This window comes from Corythoichthys intestinalis, chromosome 13, assembly GCF_030265065.1.
Source record: "Corythoichthys intestinalis isolate RoL2023-P3 chromosome 13, ASM3026506v1, whole genome shotgun sequence".
Lineage (NCBI taxonomy): Eukaryota > Metazoa > Chordata > Actinopteri > Syngnathiformes > Syngnathidae > Corythoichthys > Corythoichthys intestinalis.
In genome coordinates, this window is record NC_080407.1 from 55,881,177 (window position 1) to 55,896,697 (window position 15,521).

Consider the following 15,521-nt stretch of genomic DNA (forward strand, 5'->3'; position numbering starts at 1 on the left):
CAAATAAATTGTCAACCTGTTTTTGGTGAGCCTTCCTTAAACCGTTCAAAATGGAGTCAGTACAACAGGTTAACGCTGGAATGAACGCGCGGGGTTTGGCTCGCCGGCCGACTTGCTGGGACTGCGCCAGCAGGACGCCGACTGGTCCGGCTGTCTCTGTTCCGCTGGCTTGGCTGGGGAGCCGAATTCCTTCAACTGTATTACTCTAACACACCCAATATAAAATCAATGACACTTATACTATTTAAGGAAAACAGGGAGAATATAGGGCATATAAGATAAATGACACCTTCTTATCACTGAAGCCTAACTTGTGCGTCATGCAACTGACTGAACAAGATTGACGCTGACAAGCCCACGTCTGCACCACCAACTCTCGCCATCGGTTCTCCCGGACAGTCCAGAACAAATGGCGGGACGCCCTGTCCCACAACAAGGAACACCGGAGAACGCCCGATATCCAACTGATAACATGACTGATGAGACTCCAAGAGCCCCTTTGATGCTGAGGCGGCAAAATCCACAACCCTCATTGCCCTGACAACAGTAACTCACGGATCCTCTTGTCCAATCCACAAACTGACAATGATCCTAAACAATGCCCGAACACACCTTCTTTTGCCCACAGCCTTCAAAAAGACAGTGTTTAACTAATCATTGTCATTTTTTTCTCGGGACCCTTTTGTTGACTTGTGATATGGTGACCCTGAATCCTGGTCTCTCCGTGCTGTATGATCGCTGTAAACCTGAATAAATTGTCAACCTGTGCTTCGAAGCCTTTTTCCCAGTTTTCAAGATGGAGTCAGTACATGGGGTTAAGAACGCGCGGAGTTTGGCCTTTTGGCCGGGTTGTCAGGTCCTTTCCATCCTGGGTCGGCTGGCGTGATTCCAGCAGTCTGTCAAAAGGGTCCGATTCCTTCATGATATTTCAGAAAAATGTGCATTTATTTTTTTAAATCTAACGTCTTCTTGTGGAGTACTTAAAGTAGGGTTACCAACTCCCTGGACATAAAAAAAAACAAAAAAGGAACAGAAACGGTAGAGCCAGCGAGCCAGATAAGTCACCCTTTAATAATTTCTTTGTGTGTGAAAAGTGATTTTTTAAAATTTATTTATTATAATTAAAATTATAATAATTTTACTCAAAACTTAATTGTGTACATATTTGAGTGATATAAGCACATTAAAAAAGTATCAGCAATGTACAGTACTTTTAATCCAAAAATACGAGAATAACAATATATATATTATTTTTAAAACAATTTAGGTGCATTCAAGTCCCCTCAATAATAACATTTTCGCAAATGATCACTCCAAATATGAGATAATACAAATGAAATTGACAGAACAGAAAAGTGACGACACGCTTTCCCATTTTATAACCAAGTGTAGCACGGCCAAAACATGTTTCCCGTATATCCGTGGTGGTTCAGGAACAGACGAGGCCGCCTTTGTGCGCGCCCGTTTACGCCGTCTGAATGCCCAACGAAGCCCGCCGACCTCGGCGTCCCTTCCAATAAACCTCGTCGTTTAGAAGCGCTCAAATGGCGCCGTTATCACGCCGTCTGAAAGGTCACGCTGCACACGAGGCTTTCGTTTGGGGAGAAATTTGAAAGAAATGTGCTTCCTTTGTCATTGCCCTGCTTCTGGGGAGGTGTTCATTTTCTGTGCAGTTTAACCCTTTACAGGGCAAGTAACTTATTTGAAGTCACTTAAAAAAACATACGCGAAGGGCATCACACTTTGGGTCAAGTAGGCCACAATATTAACAATTGATATGAAAGTGAGTGAAACCAGTTCAAATGGTTTGGATGTCTAGCACTGTCAGTAGCTGCCAATGAGTTAAATAGTACGTTTGAATTGAAAAATGTATACTCTTTGGTCATGTTTGTCATTGTGAAAGTTTCACCTGAGTATAAGTCGCAGGACTTGCCAAACTGTGGGGGGAAAAGTGCGATTCATAGTCTAAAAATACCTTAAAATTTTTAAGTTCTGTGTTTTTTTTCCCCCCCTGTAAAAGTAAAAAATATGAAATATTTACTTTGCGTGTGATGGTGTTTAGCATGATGCCATTTTTTGGCATTGTTTTGACTGATGTTGACGGGGGTGTGCGGCTTAAAAAGTTTGGCTGGCACGGTGCAGTTGAATGGAATCCATCCAAAAATCGAGGTGTTGTTTTTCTCCCCGAGTAGCTGTGTCAGACTAGAGAAAAAGTTACTGCTAAAAAAAAAATAAAAAAATAGATGAGACGTGCGCGTGCACAATCCGTGTGGAGGCCGCGTTTGGCCGAAGTCAAAACAATCGCAACAGCACCTGTCGAGGGAGGCTGACATTTGCTTTTCCTCAACTTTTCTTTTTTTTTCTCCCTAGGACACGGGTGGCGCAGAATAGAAATCCCTGTTGTGACCTTGTTTGACTGACACGCTGTCTGCTAGCTTGCGCGTCAACGCTTTTGAAGAAGCGACAGAAGGTACAAATATTCTACGTTTGGTTGAACACGCTTGAAAAATCATTGCTATGCACCACATACGTAATACTTCACGGGGGAGATTCGGTGAGGGGCGGTGGGACGTGCGGCTGGTAAGAATTTCCATGCGGCGGTCCCACTGCCCTCAGCCCGGTTCTCCTATTTTAATGCGTACACTGAACTGCTCTTCCACAAAATCCCATCATGGTGCTGGGTAATGGCTGCCAGCCGGGGACCTAGCAACCACAGTGGTAGTGCAGTAGGTGGGTCCCAAACTTTTCTCGATGGTGTGGCTCTTCACCTGGGCTGCCGGTTGCAGTGGTTGGGGGGGGTGGTCGAGGCTCCGGTCCTGCGCCACCCTCCAGCCGCTTCTCGGCACTCTCCTGCTTCCGCCTTCCCCTCTCCTTTCTACCTAGGTATCCTCCTTGGGCCCCAGCGCAGGTGGCTGGTGGAGTGTTGGTGGGTCGGCAGGGTGTCACCCACTCCGGGTGGGGATCATGTCGTGCCCTGGGCAGTGGGGGTCCCGCTGTATGCCGTGTCAGTTGGGGAGTTTCGGCGGTGGTGGGGGCGGATGTTGGGGGTTGTGGCATGTCCCCTCATCCCTTCCCTGAAGGCTGGTTAACGGGGGCGCGGATGGTCCGGGGGTCCACCCGGAATGGCGGCGGCCCCCTTGCTGGAGCTGCAGGAGGAGGGATGGGCTGCGCTTGCTCACCCTACCTGATTGGCATGGGGGAGGGGCTGTGACCCAGGGGCGGCTCCTGCGCAGCATTTCCACTTGTCTTCAGGATAAGCCTGATGGGATTCACACATGACTGGTGGGTGTGGTGGCAAGTCCACTCATCTCTTCCCTGAAGGCTGGTTAACAGGGGCACGGATGGTCCTGGGGACCACCCTGTGTCCCGGGGTAATGGCGGCAGCCCCCTTGCTGGGGCTGTGGGAGGAGGGATGGGGTGTGTTTGCTCACCCTACCTGATTGGCATGGGGCAGGGGCTGTGACCCTGGGGCGGCCCCTGCGCAGCATTTCCACTTGTCTTCAGGACAAGTCTGATGGGATTCACACATAACTGGTGGGCGTTGGGGGTGGTAGCACGTCCCCTCATGCCTTCCCTCAAGGTTGGTTAAAGGGGGCACAGATGGTCCAGGGGACCACCCTGTGTCCCGGGGGAATGGCGGCGGCCCATTTGCTGTAGCTGTGGGAGGAGGGATGGGCTGGGTTTGCTCATCCTACCTGATTGGCATGGGGGAGGGGCTGTGATCCTGGGGCTGCTCCTGCGCAGCATTTCCACTTGTCTTCAGGACAAGTCTGATGGGATTCAAACATGACTGGTGGGCGTTGAGGGTGGTGGCACGTCCTCTCATTCCTTCCCAGAAGGTTGGTTAACGGGGGCACGTGGTCCAGGGGACTGCCCTGTGTCCCGGGGGAACGGGGGCAGCCCCCTTGATGGAGTTGCGGGAGGAGAGATGGGCTGTGATGGCTCGCCCCCCCCCCCGATTGGCTTAGGGAGGTGCTGTGACCCCGGGGCGGCCCATGCGCAGCATTTACACTTGTCTTTAGGACTATCACACGTCTGATGGGATTCACGCATGACTGGGTGCAATTAGACACATTGAAGTAAAGAGAATGTCTGTGCCAGGATTAGCGATCAGGCAGCATAGAATTGGGATGTCAAGGAGATGTGATTAGTCGGGGTGTAGCGTACATAAATGAGCAATGGAATATGTGGATCACATGTCAGGGTGGAAATGTTGACATTGCATTCTATGCTACTTGATCGCTAATCCTGGCACTGACAATCTCTACCCGAGATTGCACCCAGTCATGCGTGAGCCCACTCAGACGTGTGATACTTCTGCAAAAAAGCCGCCCCAGGGCCCCGGCACCGCCCCAGCCTTTTGGGGGAGGGGGGACTAGGGGTGCAGCCAAAGGGGCCAGCACCATCCCCCCGGGATCCATGGCGGTCCCCCGGAACATCCGCACCCCCATTAACCGGCCCTCGCGGAAGGGATGAGGACCACCGCCCGCCCACCTGGACCCCAACCGACGCGGCACACTGCTTGCTTAAATCTTACTTAGCCTCCACTTCAGATGCCTTCAAAAGACCATGCTGGCAACTGGGCAGTTAGCCAGGGTGTTTAGCACAGTTGTTTACTCGCTCCACTGCCAATAAGTAATAATATGGTCTATAATAATAATAATTATAATGGATGCAAGTGCTCGGCAATTTGCTAACAGCGGCACGTGTTATTGCCACGGGGCCAAGGAGGCCACCTGTGTGGCGTCACCGTGGTTCCCGTCACTAGAGGCCATTTGCATACTTTATGACTGCAGGTAAAGGGACACGACGCAGGCCAGCCGGTCGCCAACCAGTCAGCCGCAGAGACGTCGGGACGCGTTGATGGTCCGACAGCCGGTAGGTGAGCTGGTCTCGGATGTTTGGAGTGCCACTTGGTGCAGCTGCCTTGTTGGTCTTCTCACATCATTTGGAGGCATTCCAAAGAAAGTCTTTTTTGTGTCTGTTTTCATGTGATTGTTGAGTCAGCGTGAACTTTAACTACAGGCTAGCCTGATACATGTTAATCATTTACGTAGCAGCTTGTTTGCTAGCCTAAATGACGTTTCCTGACTCCTTGTAATAACGGTTATGACAAGTTATGCCAGTTATTGTATTTTACCCTTTGGTTTGACAAAAACCCTTTTTCATTCAGAAAGCATGCTAGATAACATGTATGCCTCCTTTTTTTTTTTTTTACATTGCTTATTTTATATATATATTTAAAAAATATTACAGTATTTTGTCATGTACTTCTTTTTTTAGATTTTCATTTTTGAGTTTTATTTGTCAGTTCATATATAAAATAGGGCTGTCAAACGATTAAAATTTTTAATCAAGTTAATCACAGCTTAAAAATTAATTAATCGCAATTCAAACCATCTCTAAAATAGGCCATATTTTTCTGTAAATTATTGTTGGAATGGAAAGATAAGACACAAGACCGATATATTCATTCAACATACTGTACATAAGTACTGTATTTGTTTATTATAACAATAAATCAACAATATGGTATCAACATTATTAAAATTCTGTTAAAGCGCTCCATGGATAGAAAGACTTGTCGTTCTTAAAAGATAAATGTAAGTACAAGTTATAGAAATTTTCTATTAAAACCCCTCTTAATGTTTTCGGTTCAATAAAATTTGAAAAATTTTCAATCAAAAAATAAACTAGTAGTCGCCATTGTTGATGTCAATAATTACACAATGCTCATGGTGCTGAAACAAAACACCAAAAAAACACAAGTAACAAATGGACATGACACTGTGCTGTCATTTTAATCTGTTAGAGCGGGGCATGTGCGTTAAATGCGTCAAATATTTTAACGTGATTAATTAAAAAAATTAACGCCCGTTAACGCGATAATTTTGACAGCCCTAATATAAAAATATATTTTAAATTATTGCTGTGAAAAAATGTATTTCTTTAAAATGAAGGCCTTGCTCTAAAAATCTATGCAGGTCATTCTAGAATGTTTTTTTTCGGAGGTTTTTTGGCATTAATTGGAGGGAAAATGTTATGCCTTAGAAAATGTAGAACTCTAATATCAAGATGAATTTCACTGTTCATTGTTAAAACACTATTCGAAATTTGCAAATATTTTGCCACTATAACACAGTAAGTAGTACATGAGTGTGCAGTGTTTCCAGCGCAACAACACTGCACCTGACACCGTTCTCCCTTGTGGCTTGGAAAACGTGCGCTGACAACGTGAACAATAAAAAACACATTTGGGCAAAGTCATGCTGTAGGCGAGCGCGACGCTAATTTGTCCATTTGGGAATGAAGAGCCGGTGTCACGAGGCTAAATGATGGTAAATAAGACATTGGCGGGCATTGCAGTAAATAATGGAAATACGGCGAGGAAAAGGAAATGGAGCGTTAAGCTGCGGTCCAGAGAAACAGTCGTTCCCACCGGATTCACCTCATGTCCACTTTTAGGGAAGTGCCAGCATGTAGAGCAAGGCTGTCAAATTTGTCTTTTTTTCTATCTTTATTTTGAATTCATATTTTTCAATAAGTCGGATCACTGTTTTGTGATAACCCTACTGGATGCTTAAACAATGATAAATATAACAACTTTAAGGTTCTCCAAATAAACAAGAGAACAACTTCAACTGAAGTTACGGGGAAAAAGTGCCTATATTGCACCACTAGATCAATAAGCGTAACTGCTGTGCTAAGCTTTGACCAGCCCTTGCACAAATACAGAAGGCTTCTACATTCGCTTTGAAGGCAACATGCATATTGGCACAAAACCGATAAGGAAAACAGATGTCGACTTCATCCAATATTTTAAAATTAGGGCTGTCAAAATTATTGCGTTAACGGGCGGTAATTAATTAATCACGTTAAAATATTTGACGCAATTAACGCACATGCCCCGTTCAAACAGATTAAAATGACAGCACAGTGCAATGCCAACTTGTAACTTGTGTTTTTTGGAGTTTTGACGCCCTCTGCTGGTGCTTGGGTGTGACTGATTTTATGGTCTTAAGCACCCATGAGCATTGTGTAATTATTGACATCAACAATGGCGGGCTACTAGTTTATTTTTTGATTGAAAATTTTACAAATTTTATTAAAACGAAAACATTAGGAGGGGTTATAATATAAAATTTCTATAACTTGTACTAACATTTATCTTTTAAGAACTACACGTCTTTCTATCCATGAATCGCTTTAACAGAATGTTAATAATGTTAATGCCATCTTGTTGCTTTATTGTTATACTAAACAAATACAGTACTTATGTACTGTATGTTGAATGTATATATCCATCTTGTGGCTTATCTTTCCATTCCAACAATAATTTACAGAAAAATATGGCATATTTTATAGATGGTTTGAATTGCGATTAATTACGATTAATTTTTAAGCTGTAATTAACTCGATTAAAAACTGTAATCGTTTGACAGCCCTATTTAAAATGCTTTTATCGGGCCGACAGGGGCGTCACTAGGTTTTAAAAACTGCCATTGGGAATGAATGGGAAATTTGGACGTCCATGGCCGTCAATGGCATCGACTTACATATGCATCAATGGAGTCCAAGTACCGTATTGGCCCGACGAAAAGACGGCCCTGATTATAACACGACCCCATCTTTTTCAAGACTCATGTTTGAAAAAAAGACTTTTTGAACACCAAATTCATTTTTATACAGAAAATAATTACAGTACAACAAATGACTATAACAATATATTTGAGAGGAAAAAGCATGTTATTTTGCCTCATTCAAATCTTAATATCTGAACATTTAAATATGTAAACTAAAGTGCAATCACATTCGTAAATGAATGGCTTCTGGTTTATGAAATGTAAATAAACCAATCTATTGCGATAAAACAACAAAATTGCAATAACTGCATTAACCATCTAAGTCTAACTGTAACTGTAGTCTTGAAACAATTCTGAATAAGGAAAAACATTGCAATAAAATAATGCAAACTGGTTAAACTTGAGAGTAGCTGAGATCTGTCATGACAGAACATCGCTTCAATGATATCTGGCGCCATCTAGCGTCATGAATGGGTATAAATTCTAGACCGCGAATACAAGACGACTCCCATTTTTTCAGTCTTATTTCAACGCAAAAAAACACCATCTTATATTCGGGCCAATACGGTACATTGGCATCAATTGAATCGACATACATGGACGTCAATGGCAAGGACGTGCATAGCCCTCATTTGAAATTGTGTACTTGTGCATCAATGCAATGTGAATGACATTGGAAATGAATGGGAAATTTGGACTTCCATGGTCGTCAATGGCATCGACTTACATATGCGTCAGTGGAATCCAAGTACATTGGCATCATTAGATTCGACATACATGGCCGTCAATGTCATCAATGCAATGTAAATTCCATTGGAAGTGAATGGGAAATTTGAATGTTGCATCCCATTAAAAATGAATGGGAAAGTTTTTGGCAAATTTCCGGGGAACCGTAATTTTTTTCCAAATTCTTTACTTTTATGGCCCTCACCGTCTTGGAATTTTTGATGTCTTAATTATGTGATTTGGTCAAAAATTGTAGGACTAGATACATTTTGAAAAAAAAATGTTCTTCAATAATCGGCGTTTACGCGGTCGTTCGAAAAATTCCCTGCATCGCGTGAAAATTCCGGTCGTTTCGATATTTGAACGGTGCCAATCAGTCAAACAGTCTTTTTTCAAAGACCCAGATATTTTTTTTAAAAAACGGATAATCCCATTTAAACTTTCTTTTTTGATCAAGTTTGCTAATTTATATTTTGTTGTGTTTTTCTCCCCCACAAAAATTAATAAATTCCCCGCCTGTTTTGCTGAGCGTCGGTGATAATAACCCCAAGCGCAGGTGCTGCTGTGTATAAGCCCCCAAAGCCCGGGGAAGTGAATGATTAGTGGCACCCCCAACCCAAGATGCGATGCTAGTCTGTATTAAAACCCAAACTCCGGCTTTTATCCCCTGCAGGGTTTATTAAGTGGACCGGTTGCCATAGAGACGTGTTGGCAGGATATTGCCGGGATAAGGCGTAATGGGTCTCCCGACGCAGTTGGCTCTGCTCCTGTGGAAGAACTTCACTCTCCGAAAGAGACAAAAGGTACCCCGCTTTGTTTTAGCTTTGTGAATTTAACTAAGGGGCGTCCGCCCCCCTCGCTGAGAAGATGAGCAATCTCGCCGTAATGCCCAACAATTTCAAGTGTCGCCTTCAATTTGAGGACATGTAGTTGGAGTGGCATTGTAGAACTAAGAAAGTTGGCCTTTGGTTTAATGAGCACAGAAGAAGAAGTGTTTGCTTTGAAGGGCGACGTCTCTTTGTGGCTCTCTGCGACCCAAAATCAAACCACTTGAAAGTTGTTCAAATTTACTCTATTTATCCTCATAGAAAAACTGATGCGTTCTCATTACACTCTATTTGGATTAAAAGCCTGGTCAGCAGCATGTGATTTTTTTTTACTATTAGCTAGCTTCTTGCTCAAATTTTGCTGTTTCTATAGTTTCCGGCGGAGTTCACTACATTTCTCGCAGTTGAATTAAGTAGAACTAAAAAGATGGATCAGTTGATACAAATCATTTTTGTAACCAGAGAAGAGTCACTGGCCCTTATCAGCATATATCTTTGTGAGGACTGAGGTCCTCATTAGTCATTCCCATTCACAAACTACAGGGCTGGATTGCTATAATTAGCATCTTGAGCACTGTTGTCAGTAACGCGTTAGTTAGTAACTCGTTACTGTAATCTGATTACTTTTTTCAGTAACGAGTAATCTAACGCGTTCATTTTTCTACACCAGTAATCTGATTAAAGTTAGTTTCCTTAGTGTCTCTGCGTTACTATTTTTTCATTGCCTCATAACGTATGTACAATGAAGAATATTGTAGTCATGTACGAAGAGCATTTTGAATAGAAAATGCTAAAATAAAAGGTTCCCGGTACGTGTTACCATGACAACCTCTTAGCTATTTCCTGTTTTGGTCCCACGTCGCTTGTGTTGTGGGACTGAAGGCGTGGGCCAGGCAGGTGGACATTCGAGCCGAGTGTTGAGACTTTGCGAGGGAATGTTGATCTGAGGATATCCATGAATGAAGATGAGTATTTTTCCTTCATTCTGGAGGGTATCAGCAAAAGGTTGGACCCCTTACATGCGCGGCCGTCTCGTAGCTTTGCCGTAGCAACGACGGGCAGTCATCGTTCCAAGTTGGCAAGCTTTGTTTACTTCATATGCGTGTTGCGCATTTATGCCGTGAGGCGATGTGTTCATTAAGCATCTGTGGGATGTGCTAAGATCAAGTGTAGTAGTAGCAAGTCCGATTGAGTGTAAAGTGCTTAGTTGCCGCCACATTTTGTGGCCAAATTGACCACGTGTGCGTTGAGAGGAGTACTTCCGGGTTATGCACGTGCGTCCGAGCCCGCCACCACCTTTGCAATTTTGTGCAGTTAGTTTGCATTGTTTTTATGTGGCTCTGATATGCTGTTAACCATAACCCAAATTTCAAAGGCTTAATCTTAGAGTTAGCGGGGTTTAATTGGTCGGTGGCGTTGATTTCAACAAATTCCAAGCAGTTTGTCAGATATTTGTTAGTTTCAGGGCTCCAGAGTGGCTAAGCTAGCGCGAAATTCTGATATTCCCCTTTAAATTCAATCATCAGAAAGTCAATTACATGTGATGACATTTTTCTGTTGTCATTCTTATGTTCAGGCGGCAAAGGGAGAAAAATGGGTAAAAAGTAACTGATAGATTACTTTTAAAGTAGATTACTTTTTTTAGGCATAATCAGTAATCAGTAATTAAATTACTTTTTCAAGTAATCTGTGACAACACTGATCTTGAGTGTTTGCAGGGCTGGGCTGCCTTGGCTTTGTCGGACAGTGGACTGCTCAGGCAGGCAATCGGGCGGACAACCTTTTTCTGTATGTACTGTTTACTGAAGCTCGTGTTTGCTGTGACAAAACAGCTGTTTGAGCTGCTGTGGAAAGTTCTTTGGTCAATGTGTGCTTCAATAAAATAAACTGTGAACCTTGACAACTGAATGTTGGACTTGTCAAGACAAAGGTTCTTGATGGGATTTGTCACAGATGTTCTAACACTTAATTTTCTCAAATTTAAACAGTCTCATTTAGCTATAGTTCTGGATGCCAGTTGTAGTTTCATTCCACATGGCCCTCTCATCATTTTTACACTAACACAGGAGTTAACAAGTCTGGATTTGGCAAATATTCAAGATGCTAATTGCAGCTATCCAGAGTGAACCCCCCCCCACACACACACCTAGTCTAGTGGTCTATTGTTTGACAAAGCCAAGTTGTCAGTTTGGTATCGGGGTCATTTGACCCTTTTCTGGTATTTATAGCCCAAAAAAAAAAAAAAACCCTGGGCTTCCAGTGTTAAGGGTTAACAGTAGAAAACAGAAGGACACTTCTCGATAAACAGCTTCCTACTCAAGTTTTACAAGTTTATACAGTTCAATGTTATGCTAACTCTGATGCAGCTCGGACTTTCAGTAGCAAAATTAGTGGCTTGTTCCCCACTTCCACAACATTGACGGATTTTTACATTATTTAAAGTGGCTGCTGGCCGGAAAAAAAATACAATATATTCGAAGGGGGCGGCAATGTTGAGATGTATTTCTGTCGGGGTTGTGTGAGTGTGCATTTGTGTGTGTTTGTTAGGGTCAGGTAGGGACGTTTGCTAGTGATAAACTTATTCCAACTTTTGATTTAGCTTTCATGAACCACAGGATTGGACGTCTATCACTGTCAGTGGAAATGCAACAGTTCATAAAAATATTACTGGCTTTTTATTTATGCGGTACCGAAAATGGTATCAAGTACAGTTGTATGAAAAAGTGTCTGAACTTGGACTTTGGGGGGTGTCATTCGCCCCTCCCGGTGCGTGGCACAGAGACGTTATTCCATCCAGGAATACTCCTCGGAGAGCCGCGTGCATTAGTCCAGTCACATGATCACTCAGTGTTATACTGAGAATTTTATTGCCACTTTATTACAGGCGCAGTTGGCTGAGAGAGAACACTGTGTATTCCCGAGAAAAATGTCCGGGTCGTTTCCCGAAGCGCGTCTTTTCCTTTGCAACCTTCCTAGCGCGCGACAGCGAGAGCGGCAACCGCCCACTCGTTTCGGCGCGCCGCCGCAGAACAAAAAGGCAGAAAGCTTTCATTTCCTTACTTTGTCAGAATAACTTCAGGCAAAATGAAATTGCATTTTTACAACTTTGTAACAGGGGGACGCGGGCGGGACGCATCTAATAGAAATACGCAGCCATTTTTTTTTTCCTCGAGGACGGGAGGACGGCGCGAGTTTTGTGTACGGAATGCGACGTCACCATGAAAAACGAGCATTAGATGAAACCGGTGGGAGTTGGCAAGGACAACAGTGCTTGCGGAGGGCTTGTAGAGGTTAATGACCAATTATATGAATGCCTCGCCAAGCATTTTAACATTTTATAACGGGCACGGCGCTGATTTTATGGTCCGGTCTTTCTCATAATTTGAAAGGAGGAGATTATCCAGTCACAAAGGCACGGCTGGGTAGTATCAGATTCCCCGCAAACGTTGAGGAAGTTAACAATATAAAGAATCTTTTAAATCAGTCAACGAGAAAGGCGCCTTGTCAGGCATAATTCTTTAACTCATTGCCTTCCATCGACAACGATAGACATCCGGAGGCGAAGTTTGACTTGTGTGTGTGTTTGGGGGGGGCAAAATATGTTGATGACCCAGAAATGCAGTGTCGGCAATAAAATTTACAATGTGTATATACAGCATATATATATATATATATTAGGGCTGTCAAAATTATTGCGTTAACGGGCGGTAATTAATTTTTTTAATTAATGACGTTAAAATATTTGACGCAATTAACGCACATGCCCCGCTCAAACATTAAAATGACAGCACACACAGTGAAATGTGTACTTGTTGTGTTTTTCAGAGTTTTGTCGCCCTCTGCTGGCGCTTGGGTGCGACTGATTTTATAGGCTTCAGCACCCATGAGCATTGTGTAAGTAATTATTGGCATCAACAATGGCGTGCTACTAGTTTATTTTTTGATTGAAAATGTAACAAATTTAATTAAAACGAAAACATTAAGAGGGATTTTGATATAAAATTTCTATAACTTGTACTAACATTTATCTTTTAAGGACTACAAGTCTTTCTATCCACGGATCGCTTTAACAGAATGTCAATAATGGTAATGCCATCTTATTGATTTACTGTTATAATAAATAAATACAGTACTTATGTACCGTATGTTGAATGTATATATCCGTCTTGTGTCTCATCGTTCCATTCCAACAATAATTTACAGAAAAATATGGCATATTTTATAGATGGTTTGAATTGCGATTAATTGCGATTAATTACAATTAATTAATTTTTAGGCTGTAATTAACTCGTTTAAAAATTTTAATCGTTTGACACCCCTAATCTGTGTATGTATATATATATTAGGGCTATTAATCACAGCTTAAAAACTCATTAATCGTAATTAATCACATTTCAAACCATCTATATAATATACCATATTTTTCTGTAAATTATTGTTGGAATGGAAAGATAAGACACAAGACGGATATATACATTCAACATACTGTACATAAGTACTGTATTTGTTTATTATAACAATAAATCAACAAGATGGCATTAACATTAACATTCTGTTAAAGCGATCTATGGATAGACAGTTCTTAAAAGATAAATGTTAGTACAAGTTATAGAAATTTTATATTAAAACCCCTCTTAATGTTTTCATTTTAATAAAATTTGTTACATTTTCAATCAAAAAATAAACTAGTAGCTCGCCATTGTTGATGTCAATACTTACACAATGCTCATTGTGCTTAAACCCATAATATCAGTCGCACCAAAGCGCCAGCAGAGGGAGACAAAAACACAAGTAACAAGTGGACATGACACTGCTGTTATTTTAATCTGTTTGAGCGGGGCATGTGCGTTAATTGCGTCAAATATTTTAACGTGATTAATTTAAAAAATTAATTACCGCCCGTTAGCGCGATAATTTTGACAGCCCTAACATATATATATATATATTATACACACACAGTGGTACCTTGACATACGATCGCTTCGACACACGATCTTTTCGACATCCAACGTAAAATTTGACTCGCTGTTTGTTTCTAAGTCCGACGATATGACAGCACCACGGACGGACGCACGGCAAATTTTCTTGTGAGAGAAATCAACACAGGTTTCAAAAAGGTTTATACAGATGGTCAAACTTCCCATTGAAATGAAGATGCAAATTGTAGAAAAATATGACTGTGGGGTGCGCATCCGTGAACTGGCTCAACAATACATCTCCATCGTCCTCCGACGACCACCGTCGCCAGTCTGTATAAGTTAAGATGACAATTATTATTGTGCTAACATTGCCAAAGAAATCGCCAGCTTCGTCAGGTTTTTATCATTTATATGGCGGAAAACATAGACAAGAATGAAAAAGCGGTTTCTGCGCTTGCACCCCTCTTTAAAATAAACTGCTGTATTTTAAGCCAAAAGAACTGTTGTGCTTGATAGAACAATATGTCTATATGCTGCCATAGCAGATTCATGGTGCATGAAGCCCCCGAACTATGTTTAATTTGTCCGTTTTACCCTGGAAACCCCCGTTTACTGACGTCGTGCAACCGCTTTTATTTTTAGCTTTTGTTCAGAATTAGCATTTTTTGAGCATTTTGGCATTTTTAATTGATGTCTAATATTTCATCTAAAAAAAATACTTATTATATTACTATATTATTCACTAGCATATTTTAAACTTTTTAAACAAATTATGTCACAATGAATAAAAATGGTGTCTGTAAATAAGTCACGGATATCTACCTCATAACTATCCCTTAATTGGATTTTTTTTTTTTTACTGTCACATTTTTACCCGATATGTTAGATGATAAATAATCGAGCCAAACAAAGAAAAAACTTTTTTTTTTTTAACGTTTAAAAGCGTAAATATATGAAAAAGAAAATCCCAACTACACGTTAATGTCTGCGATTTCTGCATCACGATCCTTGTTATATGACCATGTTTCACCCATAAAATCCCCCCCAAAATCCGGCTGTGGCAATTCACAGCTGTGTCTTGACACTCGGTAATGCATGCTACATGGAGTTTTTGGATCGAAACCCGGTAAGTATGCGATAATATCTCGTTAAAATCATGGCGTCTTTAATCAAGCTTTCACCTACAGTTAGGGTTTCGCTGTTTTTTTATGCCCTCCTGTTCAAAATTTTTCTTCCCCCAGAAAATTGAGATTTTAAGCTTTCCAATGTTGTATCACACATGCATATAGGACAATTTCAAAATTTGGCCAAATTGGGGGTCTCTGAGCAGAACTTCACGTCACCTGAGTCTTTTCCGCCATATATATAGCTAATATATGTATGAGTGCAGGTTTAATTAGTAGGTGGATTTGATTTCAACAAATTCTGTGTAGTTTGTCAGTTATTTGTTAGTTTCATGGCTCCGG

General features: G+C 41.8%; 1 protein-coding gene across 4 annotated transcripts in view; it reads left to right on the forward strand.

Moving 5' to 3' along the window:
* The window catches only part of LOC130928389 (phospholipid-transporting ATPase ABCA1-like), a 125,968-nt gene that overhangs the window by 6,140 nt on the left and 104,307 nt on the right, over nt 1-15,521 (forward strand). For 2 of the 4 annotated variants that reach the window (XM_057854950.1, XM_057854949.1), the window contains exons 2-4: nt 2,371-2,470; nt 4,797-4,878; nt 8,983-9,112. In XM_057854950.1, the coding sequence (XP_057710933.1) occupies nt 9,047-9,112 (66 nt within the window). In that variant the 5' untranslated portion in view covers nt 2,371-2,470; nt 4,797-4,878; nt 8,983-9,046. Of the gene's footprint in view, nt 1-2,364; nt 2,471-4,796; nt 4,879-8,965; nt 9,113-15,521 lie in introns of those variants that run through there. The other 2 variants (XM_057854951.1, XM_057854952.1) reach the window with 2 other exon arrangements.